This window comes from Anopheles merus, chromosome 3R (assembly GCF_017562075.2).
Source record: "Anopheles merus strain MAF chromosome 3R, AmerM5.1, whole genome shotgun sequence".
Lineage (NCBI taxonomy): Eukaryota > Metazoa > Arthropoda > Insecta > Diptera > Culicidae > Anopheles > Anopheles merus.
Window position 1 is genome coordinate 16,149,675 of NC_054084.1, and position 15,643 is coordinate 16,165,317.

At 44.5% G+C, this 15,643-nt stretch overlaps 1 protein-coding gene across 3 annotated transcripts in view; it reads left to right on the forward strand.

The window, feature by feature from the left end:
• Window positions 1-15,643, forward strand: part of LOC121597976 (cytohesin-1) — a 62,424-nt gene that overhangs the window by 31,602 nt on the left and 15,179 nt on the right. For 2 of the 3 annotated variants that reach the window (XM_041924356.1, XM_041924357.1), the window contains exons 2-3: window positions 12,169-13,772; window positions 13,924-14,056. In XM_041924356.1, coding sequence (XP_041780290.1) covers window positions 12,693-13,772; window positions 13,924-14,056 — 1,213 coding nt within the window. In that variant the 5' untranslated portion in view covers window positions 12,169-12,692. The remainder of the gene's footprint in view (window positions 1-12,168; window positions 13,773-13,923; window positions 14,057-15,643) is intronic. The other variant, XM_041924358.1, reaches the window with a different exon arrangement.

Genomic DNA, 15,643 nt, shown 5'->3' on the forward strand with positions numbered 1-15,643 from the left:
ATGTTGTGTAAAAGAATGGTGTTGTAGATTATTTGTTTGTGATTTATCGCTCTATGCCGGCTAATAAATATTCAGATTCCAACTTGTAGCCCTTCTCCAATGTCTAAAATCGCTAGAATTATTCCTGTAACACTCCTTCAAAAGGTGCTTTACCTTTAAGCCCCATCCCTGACCTGAATGTACTGCGTTTTCGTCGGCCTGTAAGCTGCTGTTGCTGCTACTGCTGCCATACATCATTCAAATCTGTGGCACAAAATCTCAAGAATTTCGTTTTGAAAACCGCACCCGAAAGGTGTGCAACCTTTCGCGCGTTGGCTGCGCAAAATAGGACCAAGAGCCGTGTCCGTTCTCACCTTATCCGCAGGCGCTGTTTATTTATTCCTCACTCACCAAAAGCCTTGTGTGTGATCGTGAATCTTGTTGCTGGTAGGGGCACAGCAACACCCTGCTCACAGAATGACAACGACCGATCATACATTTGCCCAGCCCGCCGAGATCACCGTGTCCCGCAGGAGGCGTTGAACTTCACCGTTCTGTGTTTGTGTGAGCTTCTGGGGCGGGCTGGCAAATGGGCAACCTCACCTTGCTGATGTTGCTGCAATCCGGCGTCCGGTTAGAAGGACGCTCGCCTCGCGCCAGCAGAATGTTTGCTCGTATGCAAATATGCACCGATCGGCTATTTATTAGCGCAGAACGAACCCATCGCTTCGCGTTGCTATCTCGTTGGTTTTACTTATTCGCACCACGTAGCAGTAGCACCGCCACCAGCACCGCCACACATCGCCGCTGCTACTGCAGTTTTGTCGCGCTAATCAGAAGCGTAACATGCTCAGCGGCGGGACAAAACATCATCATCATAAGCCAGAATAGTAATTCTGAGGTGAATGTGTGCGTTGTGTGTGCACACGCATCCTGAATGAATGGATGCGCGATGGCGACATCTTATGCAGTTTCTTGCCACCGTCGCGAATCACCAGCGCATGGCAGCATTATGCGCGCGGCTATGTAAGCTCGCTGGGTTATTTCTGTACCGTGTCCAGCCCCCCGGAAGGCCCCGGGGGTTCTGTTGGTGGGCTAGGACGGCGGGCTCGAAGAGGAGAGGAAAAAATGTTCGCGTTAATTTATGATGCCACCCCGATGGCGAGGGAGAGGTCATTTCCTTTGCGCGGCGAGTTCAACGGTTTGTGAATGCGCGAAAGCGAATTGAAGGTGGGTTTTTTGTTGTCGTTGGTCTTGTGCCTGTTTAATTTAGCTGATAATGGGTGCAGAAGAAGAGCAGCTATAGGCCGTTCTAGGGTTGTTTTGAATTGGCCTGCAGCGCAGAGGTCATGAACCGATTTTATTGAGGGTTAGTTGATAATTGGCATTTTGAAGGGTTTTTTTCTGAATGTTTTATTGCATTTTTCTAACATTTTCATTGCATGGGCTTAGCAGCTGTTACAAGACCGTAAAAACAAATAATTTAAAAATATTTTTATTTATTATTTTTTTGGATTCAATTATCATTAATTTATCTAAAATTCGATTTTTTTACAATTCTTCTTCTTCTTCTTTGGCTCAACAACCGATGCCGGTCAAGGCCTGCCAACACACTTGTGGGGTTGGCTTTCAGTGACTTATTGATTTTCCCCCCATAGCAGGATAGTCAGTTCTACGGATGGCGGCACGGTCTATTTGGGGCTTGAACCCATGACGGGCATGTTGTTAAGCCGTACGAGTTGACGACTGTACCATGAGACCGGCTTGGCTCATTTTTACAATACGAACTGTTTATTTAGACTTTTTTTCAAATGTTCTTTGTAAGAACATGTCAACACATGTTTATTCGTACTCGAAATGTTCAAAATATGAATAAGCGTTACTATGTCTGTACAATTATACATTTATTTTATCAAAAGCAATCGTTTTTAAAGAATATTTTAATATCTAATGAATGTATTAAAACCTTTTCAAGAAACAAAACTATAGATAAAAATGTATGTTTTATGATTTTTTGTACACGTTTTGTTAAAACGCATGTTAAAATTCAGTTGAATCAGCGTTTCCACACCAAAAGAGAACAAAAAAAGATAAATTTTTACACATTTTTAATTCGTTGTGTCGTGTCAAGGCAAGGTACCCTAGTACAGTACATCCAGTTCTATTTATAAGGAATTTTAATTTATTTAATTTAAATGATGATAATTTAAATGTGGTTATAATGAATGGACTAAATTACAAAAACATAGCTTGGCTGCGAAATAATGCAGACATTTGTTTTAGCGCATTAAACTATTTAATTGAGCATTAGGGGCTGGTCCATTTTTTATTCCTTTCCAACGCAAAAAAGCATGACCATTTTTTCACCTATTGAATCACTCTCAATTTCAACACCAACCAATCTATTTTATGGAGCAAAATCTAATTTCGAAGCTACGACCTGCATACGACTGGTATCGTGTACCGATCACAACCCGCTCGTCAATCATACGTTTTACGCGCGGTGGCAACAAATCTCTGCTGCGTTTTTTCCGTTCGAACCACGGTTTCAACCCATCACAATAAATTGCGCTCACGTTGACCTTGTGCTCAATTGATACGCACTCTCGGCAGACACTCTCGCACGCAAACTAGACAAACGGGGGAGACCCCACTGTTTATATGGCCCCTTTCTATTATCTATGCCTATGTGTGTGTGTGTGTTGCTGTCTTGCAGCATAGTTACGCACACCCCCATTTTCAAACAAACTAATAGGAGGAACATTTGCGCTATTTTAGCGGGGACAAGAGGGACAAGTTTTGAAGCGAACGGCGAAATTGTTCGGCCCTCATACGTATGAAGTGTGCGTGTCTGGTCGGTGTTACGCTCCCGCATGTGCGCCAGTTTGCCAGATTTCAACTGTTTGTGTGTCCAGTCGCTCAGGGTAACCGCTGCACCCCCACCGCAACCACAAATCGTGTACACCCTCCCAGCATAAGGGGTTGTTGCGTGTTTGCAATTTTTGCAATCAAATGCTCCCATCGAAACGATCGCGCATAAAGAGCCCGGGTTGTTTGTACCTTAGTGTCCTCGCGTCCTGCCGCCGCCGCCAGAGCGTAACGCGAACAAATTGTTTGTAAACGAAGCGTTGTGTTCCTGCTTAGCGTACCGTCTCGATCGTCTGATTTTTGCAGCAACAACAGCAGTAGCAGCAATCCGTTTCAAAAAGGGATCATAAAACGCGCACTGCTGCTGCTCGACTTCTAATCGAGGACGACTGTTTCCTCACCATGGTTGATTGATTTCTCGCGTGTTTAGTGCCGCCGTTGCGAGTACGGGAAAAGGAAGAGGCCCGTTTTTCTTACCGGGGGGTGTAAAGCGGCTTTGTCTGCCGTTTGAAAGGTCATGTGGTAGGAACAAATATTACAACCCTCCCCGCCGTGTACCATGAACTTGAACTGTTGGAGTCACTGTGAGGAAATGATTATAAAACGATGGAAGCATACGTAAATTCTAAGAACATAAAATGGAAATTCGTTGGAAAAGGCAGCATAAGCTCGTCCCCTGCTCTTTATTTATTCACCCCAAACATCACCCCATTCTCGGAGCAGTACAACATAATCAAAAATGTTGTTTCCATCCGTTTTTTTCTTCTTCTTCGATTGCATAAACATAAAAAACACCCCCAGCCAGTTTGGTGAAAATCGATTTTCCACGATTTATGATACCAATCAATATGTGTACCCGGCCCCAATGATGATGTCTGCCGTTGCCGAAATTTTTCCTTCACTCCCACTCGCTCGCTCAGGTGGCATTAATGCGGGGCGCAACTTGACTAAACACAGGGCTCGACCAAAAAGCAAAGGCAGACTGTGCGGCCAGAATTGTTTACATTGGCTGAAATAATAGGGCAAAAAATGAATCAATTGCACAGACACACACACGCTCACACACCTGATCGATATTCGATCAAATATTTCGAATTTTGGAGGAACTGGCAACGTTTAGGGTTTGGTCTGTGTGTGATTGTAAATTGTATCGGTCTTTGATGCTTAGGCTTTGCTTTGGCAGCCCAATGGCTTTCACAACGCTATTAGAAATTAAATTAACGGCTACCCAATTAAAAAGAAACGACAATGCTACTCTAGCTCTGCAACTCTCTATGGAGCTCTGAAGGCTCAATTTAGCTCTGCACACTCAATGCAGAAATTCGTACTCTCAATAGAGCTCTGTAAACCCAATATACCTCCTCGCGCTCTATGTAGCTCTGCACTCTCGATCGAGCTCAACACGTTCCATGTAGCTCGGTATGCTCAATAGAGCTCTGTATCCTTAAATTAGCTCCGCAAGCTCAGTTTTGGCGCTGTAAGCTCATTGCAGCTCCATGTAGCTCAATGTAGCTCAGTCAGCTCAATATAGCTCAGCCAGCTCAATTTAGCTAATTTACGTTTTTTGATTAGTATTCGCCACATTACACGCCTTAACACGGCCTTTCAAAGATACACATTTCATATATTGTCCATAATTTTGCTACGCTTTCTGATCTGGTTTCTTTTGTACTGATAAAACATTTTCAAAGACCTTTGTATAAATGCAATCATGTAGTGAGCTCAGAGCTCTCACTTCAAAAAGAAGAGACCTTTCTTTGGATTTAACGCTCGGAACAAAACACTAAAAAGTGTGCTCTACTATTTACACCAGCTCTTATGTGAGCATATTTAGACATTGAACTAATACGACAAATTGAATCAAAAAATGATCGAGACGTTGTTTTTTGTTCGCGGGCGTCCAATATTCCTCCTCCTTGTATACCTGTACTACTTCGTTCGAGCTATTTATTTTGTTCGATGTTAGTCAGAACACTGCCTCAGTTTGCGTGCAATCAAAAATGACTAAAGCTATTTTAGTAAGCGCTACTGCCACGCGCGACGTACGAATAGTTTCCAGCCTATTTAGACGATTCGATCAGTAGGGGTGTTTAGTTGAGAGCAATTTTTCCTTTTCTTTTTAAATTCATTCAAAGACGCTTGGACGGCCTTGGTATATGCGATCGCGTTTGTTGGAAGATTTATAGCACCACTCGAACCGGCTCGGCACGAATTCAACCCTCCAAACAGTGAACGCATATTGATACGTTCACATACAAGTAGATCCATTTTTTTGGCGTAGTGCGTTGTCATATTTTGTCATTTCAGCACTTTTCCACGCCCGAGGTGTGTTTGCGGAGGACACACCAACAGCAGCAATAGTTGTTCTGGTCGTTGGTTTCGGCCGTTGCTTTACCCCGAGCCATTGTGCTGACATTGAACTAGAGGAAAATGACATTCACACGACGCCGGTTGTTTGAATTTGGCCGCTGGCCACGCGCGGAACGGCATTCGGAAAGCATCTGCGGCAGCAACTCGGTGTTTTCCATTTCGCTTTCATATTTGTATGTGTTTTTGTTTTGTTTTTCACTCTTGTTTCACAAATGTGTTTGTGCACTTTCTGTTTCTGTAAGCTGTTTTTTTTTCACCTCTCCTTCACCTTTCTTTATCGATCTTTTACACACCATGAGGTTTGGGTTTTCTCGCGTTTTTCGCGGCCATTTAATGCGCTATCATTTATCTGAACTCTGGGTCTGGTCTTCTCCTTTCCCTTTCACACCTTTAATGGCATTGGATGCAGAAGGAAAGTTGTTCGAGTTCGATCGATTTGTGGACAGTGTGGCGTTGATGTGAGTCATTTTCGAGGCGTTTATGGTCGATTTGGCGGTCGTCAGCCGATCGGATTCGATAGCTTCATTGCGTGCGGCAGTGTGGAAAGATGTTTTTTTCATAACTTTTTTTGCGATTGGAAATGAATGTAGATTGTTTTTTTCGTGCCCGGAAAACTGAAACCCCTGGCAAAGCACTACAACGGGGAAGCCAATTGTGGTGGTGTGGATTTCTAAACCGCAACTTATATTGACATTTGTCAATAGGCACTTTTTGGAAAGTGTAGAAAAGGAAAGGGGATAAAATAAAACGACAATAAATGCATTGAATTGTACTCTTCTTTTAACAGGTTTTGCCTTCATTTTTGGGAACTTGTCTCAAGTTCCGTGCCTAATTAACATGTTCTTGTTGTATATTTATTTCAAGGTAATTGTACATTTGTAAGAGTATATTAGAGAATAAACAACTTACTCATTAAACGTCTATGATCATTTAAACATACGTTGATAAATTAATTATTAGAAAAAAATAATTTTGTTTGAAGACGTTTGGTGAAACCAATCTGCCAATTAAGTTAAAAAAATCTTCATTTTTAACTCAGAATTTTCACATTCTAACATTCATCCATTTCCTATTATTGTTCTATTTATTCAGCAAAGTAATTTATAACGCAAAAACAATAATATCACTGACACACAATCTATCCGCTTTAAATAATATTATTCTGTCAGAACAATTCGCCAGCAAGTCATGTCTCCCGCCGCGCCTCTATCATCGACGTTGGCGTTAATGTTTATGCGTTTGCGAACGCTTTATTAAAAAGTAAACGCATGGTGTTCTGCTTACCATTTTCCCGGACATCTCCCGCAGACCAGCGGGGTAGCAGGCTAAACACCGTCTCTCGCTCGTAGTGCGTAAGATATATTGTCCCCGGTTCATTTCCATACCAGCTGCCCTTATTATAACACGGAAAACAACTTACTTTGCCCATTGCCTTCCTTGGTTGGTTTAGCAGAGTGCGAGCTCTAGCACACATTTGAAGATACCTTCACTTAACACGCTCTGTTCCGAGGTCGTCTGCTTCGCGGGAAAATTTTGGGCCATAAATTAATGCCTTCACCACACCACAGTCGCGCGGCTTAACAACACTAGTAACGGTCTCTGGAATTTTGAAAGAGGAGAAGCGGAGGAAGCAATTTTCCCAGTGGAGCTATTATACCAATGCTTAAGAGCTTAGCCGCTGCGCTGCACAAACCCATCACCGTCCACCGTAGCCCCATAGTAGTTGGGCAGGAGAGGCATCTTCAGAGCCGAAGATTCGAAGATTCTACCTTAAAGAGATGTTTTTGTCGGAAGGTTTTGGCCTGCTATATTGTTAGAGCGTTTGCTTTTTGTGCTACAAAAAGCGGGAATAGATCGATGCACGCGAATGAGACGCGGAAAACACAGTGAAACTGTAAAGTAGTTCAGTCGTGAAACGAAACAACTTAGATCGTTCCATGCTAGCGTTGCTTCAACCGTTCTACCAAGGGGGAAAAGCTAGAAGCAATCTTTCCCAATCACCGGGCTTTTGTATTGAGCCTTAGAATTTCGGGATGGGATTTAGAACTCAATTGATTAGTGGAAACTCCTCTGGAAATTGAGTTATCTGAGCGTTGGAGGTTTGAGGGACCTTTTTTGTTCGGAGAGGCTTTTTCCGTAAATCCCTCCCAAAGCTTTGGCATCTCATTGCTTGCGTTTCTTTGCCCCTGTTGTGTAATACCGTGAAATAGGATTGTGAATTGTGGGCCTTATTTGGAAGCATACATTGTTCTGTCAACGCTGAAATACTTTTGAAATGAAAATCACAACGCAAAAAGGGCGTGTGTGTGTGAGAGGTATTTTGTTGATGAATTATTAATACAAAAAAACAACCGAAAGTATTGCGCTGTCCGCCACTGGAGTCAATACATTTTGACGTCCAAATAGTTGTGTGCGTGTGTTGGCGCGCGATTGACTTTGATCAATAACAACTACCCGTGGTGAGTGCAATTTATTGTCAAAAAAGGGAAAGAATTTTCTCATTACAGGATGCAATGAAAACCCCGCCCAGCGAGGGACACGTGTGGTTTTCCTGCTGAAAATAAGCGCCTTTATCAGTGTTCTTTGAATTGCTGTCAAAATGTTGTGGTTTTTGTTGCGTATGTTTTTGAGCGCGTCAAACAACAGAACGCTGCAAAAAGCACTTGCCCAATGATTGATGTAATTAAAATAGTAAGAAGAAAAAGCTTAAAGAAGAAAAAATGTGTAATAAAATCGAAAAATTAATAAGTTTTATATTTTTGATTACAGTACTCATTCTCTCAATTGCACATGTTCGTTTTATCGATCCACTATCGTCCATCAGTGTGTGGGAACTTAATTTTCCAGTTTTTATTTTTAATTATTTGCTCTCACACGCCACAAAGCAGCAACAGCAAAAAACCCACTTGACACTTGATGTCAAAAGAACAGGAATTTTACAGCTCAAACGTTGCCGCCCATTTCGGGCGTGGGAAATAAGGCCTTATTACAGACATACAAAAATAGTGTGTGTGTATTCTGATAAATTAATTAATTACAAGAATTGAAGAGAAAATGCCCGCAACAAACCCAACCACCCATCACAGCCAAATGATGGCAATAAAGGACGTTGGAATTTCCCTGTACACAACGTGAAATGAACGTACCGGAATGTTTTTTGGGTACATGAATGTCACCAACAACAAATTGTGGAGCATTCTTTCGCCAATAAAGATAAGCCAACCAATTTCCCGATGGTGGTGGAGACGCATGGTTCGTTGTGAAGCATGCTGTGTATTAAACCGAACAACGCGGTGGGATTATAATTCAAACGATGAAAGCTGACACGGCTCACGAGTCCCGTCTTTTTGAGTAACCACCGCCCAACATGCCACTTGTTGATGTGTTTCACTTTATTCTTTGCTGCATCCAAACTGCATCCAAACTGCATCCAATGCCATCATCATCACATCGGCACAGCACCCCGTTAATACTCGATTGGGTAATTTGTTTCGGCATTCTTTTTTGTTATGCTGTTTTAATGTTAAATATGCGAACTCCCGTACACACACAACAACAATGCTGGAAAAGGTAGTGTATAAGTGGAAATGTATTCTGAAACCTCAACACCTACCTGTGGGGAGGGATGAGAGGTGTACGGGGACGATTGGGCCGCTGACGGGGCACCCCTTTTTGCAGCCCGTCGATATTTATCGGATTAATAATTCATAATTCGTAAAATTAATTTTTACTGCACATAATTTATTCAATTACCACCGTGTCGGCAGAAGATCTTCACCCACGGGTGGATCCTCTTACGTACTCCAGCTCGTCCCAGACTGGGGGAGGGGATTAACACATCTCGCCCACGGCTAGTTGGTGGCGGTGTGGGATGATTGGTTGGTAATATTGATTGCAAATTGGGACCGTGTTTTTAAAATAAAATCGATTTTATTGCTGCATTTCAAAGTGAGAAATGTTATTGTATGGTGAATTGTATTGTGTTGAAATTGTAAATAAAAGCAGTCTAATTATAGCATCGCCATTCTCTCGCTCCCTCTCTTCATACTGCGCAGTTTAGCCATAAACGAAATCATTGACAGTAACCGCAATATGATGGTTTATTTTTATTTCCAAATTTCAAATTAACAAAAGTGTCCAAAAATACGCCACAAAACAACAATGACGCTCCAGTGACGTCAGCGGCTCGCCTTTCCTTTGTGATGTAAAATCAATTCTAACAACCGCACACAACAAATTGGCTTCTATTGTCGCCTTTACAAAAGGCCACTTGCTGCCTTTTGGCCCTTGCCAACCACTCCACTTGGCGCGTTGGGCACGTGTAGTGTGTGTGTTTATGCGATGCCTTCAAACAAGGGATGTGCTCTCTAGAGCGTATTTACGATTTCGATCCGACTCCGGCTATTGTTAGTTCGATTCTGATTCCTTCAAAACCACTAGTTCTGCTCGGAGTCGGAGTCGTCCGAAATCGTCCGGAGTCTTATCCGGAGTCGTCTGGAGTCGTCTGGAGTCGTACGGAGTCGTACGGAGTCGTACGGAGTCGTCTGGAGTCGTCTGGAGTCATCCGGAGTCGTCAGGAGTCGTCCGGAGTCGTCTGGAGTCGTCCGGAGTCGTCCGGAGTCGTCTGGAGTTGTCCGGAGTTGTCTGGAGTAGTCTGGAGTAGTCTGGAGTAGTCTGGAGTAGTCTGGAGTCGTCCGGAGTCTGGAGTCGTCCGGTTTCTTCTGGAGTTGTCCGAAGCCGTCCGGAGTCGTCCAGAGTTGTCCGGAGTCGTCCGGAGTCGTCCGGAGTCGTCCGGAGTCGTCCGGAGTCGTCCGAAGTCGTCCGGAGTCTTCTGGAGTCGTCTGGAGTCGTCCGGAGTCGACAGAAGTTGACAGAAGTCGGAGTCATTCGTAGTCGTCCAGAGTTGAAATTATCGGGGTCGGATCGGAGTCCACTCCGGATTTTACTTTACCCTACTTTACCCATCACTACTCCAAACCGTCAACGTTGAACGACATTTCGCATCGACATTGGACCATCATCATCACAATGATTCCACGGGCCCGTTTTACACTTAAACCGACCGATAATCTAACCCTACAGTGGAACGTTACTACTTCTTGTTTCCACGAACGTCATCCGTGCGGGAATGGGTGATGATTGTTATAAATTGAATTAAATCTTTCCTCTTCTCCCGACTGCCGGCCGGCCGTCTTTGGAGCAGTTGAATCGAACTTCCCTGTATGACACACACGAGCCAAATATTAGCCTGGTTGGGTGCGCGCTACTACGCTTAATCTAACGCGCCGCGCGGCATCATCGACAGAAGAAGTGTTGGCATTTTGCAGCTCTCCCAGGTCTCCCAGTGGCCTTTCGGGGACGTATGTTGGCGGCGGTATCATGATGGCGTGTAAGTGATGAAGTGAAATTTATGACACTCACACCGTACACACCGTCATTGGTGTTGCCCCAGCGGCTTAAGAGGTGACTAGGAAGTTCGCAACGGCGTATGGGGATGAGATGTAGGAAATGGATCCCGCTAGTGGCAAGTTTATTAGATTTAGAGTGGAGCGAAGAAAGGTTACGCTTTATTGGTGTCTTGTGGCGAATTGTAAGAGTGACTAAGTGGCTGGTTATTTTATTAGTGGGTGTATTAGTCTTGTTTTAACTATTTAATCCCCACTCCCTGCTGACTCCAAGGATTTTTGTATCGATTCATTTTCACTGTTTCGCTCACTGGATAAGTATTTCCTAAACTCTCCAAGCAAGCAAAACTAGAAACAGTAACACCCCCGAACACCCAATACCATTCAATCAAATGTGCCCCTTTTCCTGTGTGTGTTTCCCTTTTACTACTTGCTGCTGGGATGTATAATTGTGCCACTAACACACACTATAATCGAACTACCAGGGCGCAAACGGAGCCAAAATAATTGCTGTCGAGCAGAAACGCGTGTGTAATGTACCACCTTCCCGTGCGTGTCCGCTTCAAATCATCACGGACTGGCATCGTGATTTCCCTTCCCTGTGTCTGTCTGTCTGTTCAATCAAACGTTTGGCATTCTGCCAATGCACGGAAAGTGGAAGTGTTCGGCTCTGTCATCTCGCGCAGACAAATGGACAGACAAATCACAAATGGATCGGGGGTCGATTTGGATCGAAACTGAACACCGTTTTTTCCGCTGTTTTGGTAGAAAATTGGATCACCGAATGCTCGACACGTAAAGCTTTTCTTTCCACTTCATTATACGGTCGGTTTGTGAATGTGGGCCAAACGTTGCAGCCGATATTGCTCTTTCGATTCTTCAAAATTTATTCTTTAAACCGGGGTTCGGATTGTTAGCTGTATTTAAATGCGTTATTTGTAGTTTAAAATACATTTTTAATCGATAACTGCATAAATAGAGAACTATATTAAACCTTGATCTGTACCTATTAGTTCCAATTTTTTATTCCATGTTCTACTCGACTAGTGCTCGAAACACCTTAATTTATGGATTTGTGTATGATCGACTGTGTTGAAAGCGCCAAAATTGAACAAAAAGGTCGCATTACAGTCGATTATAATGGGTTTTTTTTTTCTAAAACTCCGACTTAAGGCGTCTGTTACAGGATTTTTCTCGAATTTTTGATAGTCTGTGCCACAAATTTAATTAATTCGCTTATTCTTGATGTTTTTTCTATCAATATTCAACGGCTCTAACTGACTAGAATGACTCAATTAGCAAAACTACATACAATCAACAATTAAATTGAGACATTTTTTATGGTTAGGATGGAGGGAATTGAGGGAATGGAATATAATGGTCGCTGTGAAACAAATAATTCTGTAAAAAAATGCCAAAAATCTTGATCCAAGCTGCTAAAGTTGCTGTTAAAGTTCCTGTTCCTACCACTGCTTACCGTAAATTCATTAATATTAAATCAAAAGTGCAACAACGCTAATCAAATGCTGACGCTTCCATTCTTTAGTGACGCTTTAATTGCAACGAAATATACCTCAACAACAGTGCATTAGTAAGTGAGATTGTTTATGACAGTCCAAAAACCGCCCCCGAAATTCGTTCAGTGTTCAGTGACCAGCAGGGAAGCAGCAGCAGCAGCAGCGGTGGAACAGAAATCAAATGAAAACTCCAAGTGAAAGGACAAAGTGTTTGCTTGTCGTGACGACTGTGCCGCCATCGGCGGGCGCCGTATTCCTGCTGCCCGGCGGCGATCAGATGTGATTCGATCGTGAAGTGCGTGCTGCAGCCTTGCCCACAACCTAGCAGCCCAGCCGAGGCTCGCGTCTTATTGCCGCACTGCTAGGCGCCCCAGTGTAAATTTTGCCACTCTCCGTCAGCTATTCAAACCAATCAGAGGGCCGCGCAGTGAGATATAGCGTGTTATTTAGTGTTTAGGGTAATTACACAGTGTGCAACAGTGACAACTCGCCCTCCAAGCGCGAACCAAGCCAACAAGTGCCTGCGCTAGTCTCGCAGTGAATCGGAGACAACATGTTCTCCTCATTGCCACCGAGCGCCACCGGCGGCGATGGCGGTGTCGTAGTCGGCAACGTCAAGAAAGGTCCCAGCAATTGGTTCTGGTCGTTGCGCCGTCAGCCGAAGCCGAAAAAGGCGATCCTCGAGCCGGACAAACCACTGCAAAAGAGCTGCGTCGATCTACCGTCCGCCACTACGAACGGGGGCTCCCCCGGTCCGTTCGGAAACTTGCCAACCCGACTCGATGAGGTGGTGTCCACCAGCAGTTCCACCATCGAGCGTCCCTCACCCGCCTGTACGTGCGAGTACGTGCAGGTGTTCGAACCGCCGGAAACGACGGGCAGCATCTCCACGACTGCCACCATCACGAAGACCGTGTCCCGGCACCACCAGCACGCCGACAAGCTGCTCGAATCTGCCTCGTCCGACAGCAATCTTGCCTTAAGCTCTGCTGCCTCCTCTCCGTTGGAGGGTGCTGGCAACGGGTTGCAACCGTACGCGACGAACAGTTTGCGGCGCCGGAAGGAACAACAGGTCGTGTACGGTGCGAAAACGGTCACAACCGTCACGAAGACGACCGTACTGAACCGTCAGCGGACGTACCGGGTGGGGCTGATCTTCAGTGATAATGGAGAGCTGCTGAACAGTAACCTCGACCTGCGCCAGTTGGTGGAGGAAAGTAAGCGCAACTTCCTGAACGCGCTCGAGAACGGTGGTCCGGTGGAGGATGGTTCTGCCATTCCACCACCGCCCCGGTTAGTGCAAGAACCGGCCAAAGAAGCTAACAACAACGAACGGTTAAAGGAAGCTGCCCGACGTCCGGAGTTGCAGCAACAGTTTAGCATACTGGACGACAGCAACTTTGACTTCATCGATGACAGTGCCGATCTGTTCAACCGTAACTACCCGCATCAGCCGCCGCCGGTGTCGGCATCATCGGGCGGGCTAGAACCAAGGTCACTGGTCGCAGCGGCAACATCGGCGGGGGGAGCAGCTTCGACGTTCCCCATTACCAAAGTGTTGCGTATGTGCAACAACTGTAAAAATAGAAGTAATCTAGTCTACCAGCGAAGCTGCTCCCAGCCCCATCGTAAGGTAATTGGCAATGTCCATTAAATACGGAGGGGAAAAAGGGGGATGCATCAACAATTGACGTCTGGGAATGGGAAAGCTTTGCTTCAAATAATTCATTTAATTCTACATTTCTTTTCCAAATAATAATGCATTTGTTTTCCTTTTTCCACAGCAAATCAACGATGAGCTGAACGAGGTCGAGTCGGAGATGAAAGCCCACGAAAGCAAGGAGGAGAACAAACATTCCAACAAAGACAAACAGATGGCGCTGGGGCGGAAAAAGTTCAACATGGATCCAAAGAAAGGTACGGATGAAAAGTTTTGTACCCCGAGCGTTGTGGAAGCTTTTGTTCGGGCGTGTTTCCGCTTTTGTTTTTGTGCGAAAACTTTCGCCCCAGGTGGTTGGCGTTGTTGAGGTGTTTTTTTGGAGGGAGAGCGCTTAAGGAGTTTGGTGCGAGTTTTTCGAGTGAAGAATTCTTTGGTTCCTCGGGAGGAGTTATGCGTCGTAAATTCATCGTTTTCCTCATTTTATATAAATTTTAAATATTTTGGTTGATATTTTGAACCTTAAATCGTTCAAATTGTGAAGCATTTGGAGCACTTTCGAGCTTGCTGTCTCACAAACCCCTCCAGAAATCTCCAGGACGCTATCATATATCATTATTAAACCAATATCATCTTCCATTTCCAATTACGAAACAATTAAGTGGTACCATCACACACAACCCCTTCTTCTGTCGCTCCTGCAACACCCATCGGAAGCATTAATCATTGCGCGCTGCGTATTGTATCTCAACCCTCCATGTAGAAGTAGTTGGTGTGATATATGCGCGCTCCCTGTTGGGCGTTTCAGATTCCCCACCAAAAGAAGATTCCCCGGTGGTGGTGGTGGTGGTATCCAAGGCTACTTCCGGGCCGCACACAGAACCCATCATCCCTTTGGCAAGAAGTGTGCCTGCCCTACCTACCCACCCAACACCATCGATGAATGATTGTCTTTATTCGTTTAATTAAATTGTCCGCATCCGTTTCGATGGTGGATGATGGTTTAGGTTCCTTTGCTCTCAGTTCAGGTTGAACAAAGCGACGTTCGAACCTGTTGCTCCTAAATGGAGCAATTAAGCTTGTACGGCACGGACCATGGTACGGCGGACACTGTAGACGAATAGTTTCGGATCGATTCAAACCTGACGAAGGAGGAGTGTGCTGGGTACCACCGTGCACACACCGGTCATGATGGGTGCGTTGCGTTCTGGAGAAGTTGTCAGGAAGAGTTGTTCAACTAGTTTTGCCACTGCGCGCGCTCTCTCTCTCTCCGCTGGACAAAGGGGAGTTTTGGCGCGTGTACACGACCTTGAAGAACCACTCGGTTCCTTCCCGCCAGCAGGTTTGAAGTGCTTTTTAAAATTAAAAATCCATTCATCATTTCACCCACTGGTTTATGCGCTTGTGCGTTGTGTTAGCTGTCAGTGTCGGAAGAAGTATCTTGATGTCGCGCCGGCCGGGAGAGGGTGCTGGTGTGTGTTACTGCATGGAGTGGTAAGCCGGTTTGTGGCAAGCCAATTCTTACAAATGACGTTCTTCTGAGGGGATTCTTCTTAAGAGCTGCTGAAGAGTTTCGCTAACTAGTGCCACATTGTTTGTGGTCTTTGTTGAACATGCTTTGTGTATGTACAGTGGTTGAACAAACTGATATTTTACGTCATTTTAGAATGGCTTCCTATTCAATGCATTCGATTGATGATAGCATTGTTTTGGAATAATTTGTTACTTTTACAGTTTTATTTAATTTTCTGATTATCCTGGCTTATTATTTGATAAAAAAACGTCGTGAATTTTAATGTATTGAGATTCTTAAATGTTGAAATACAACTGAAAAGGGTCTAAATGAC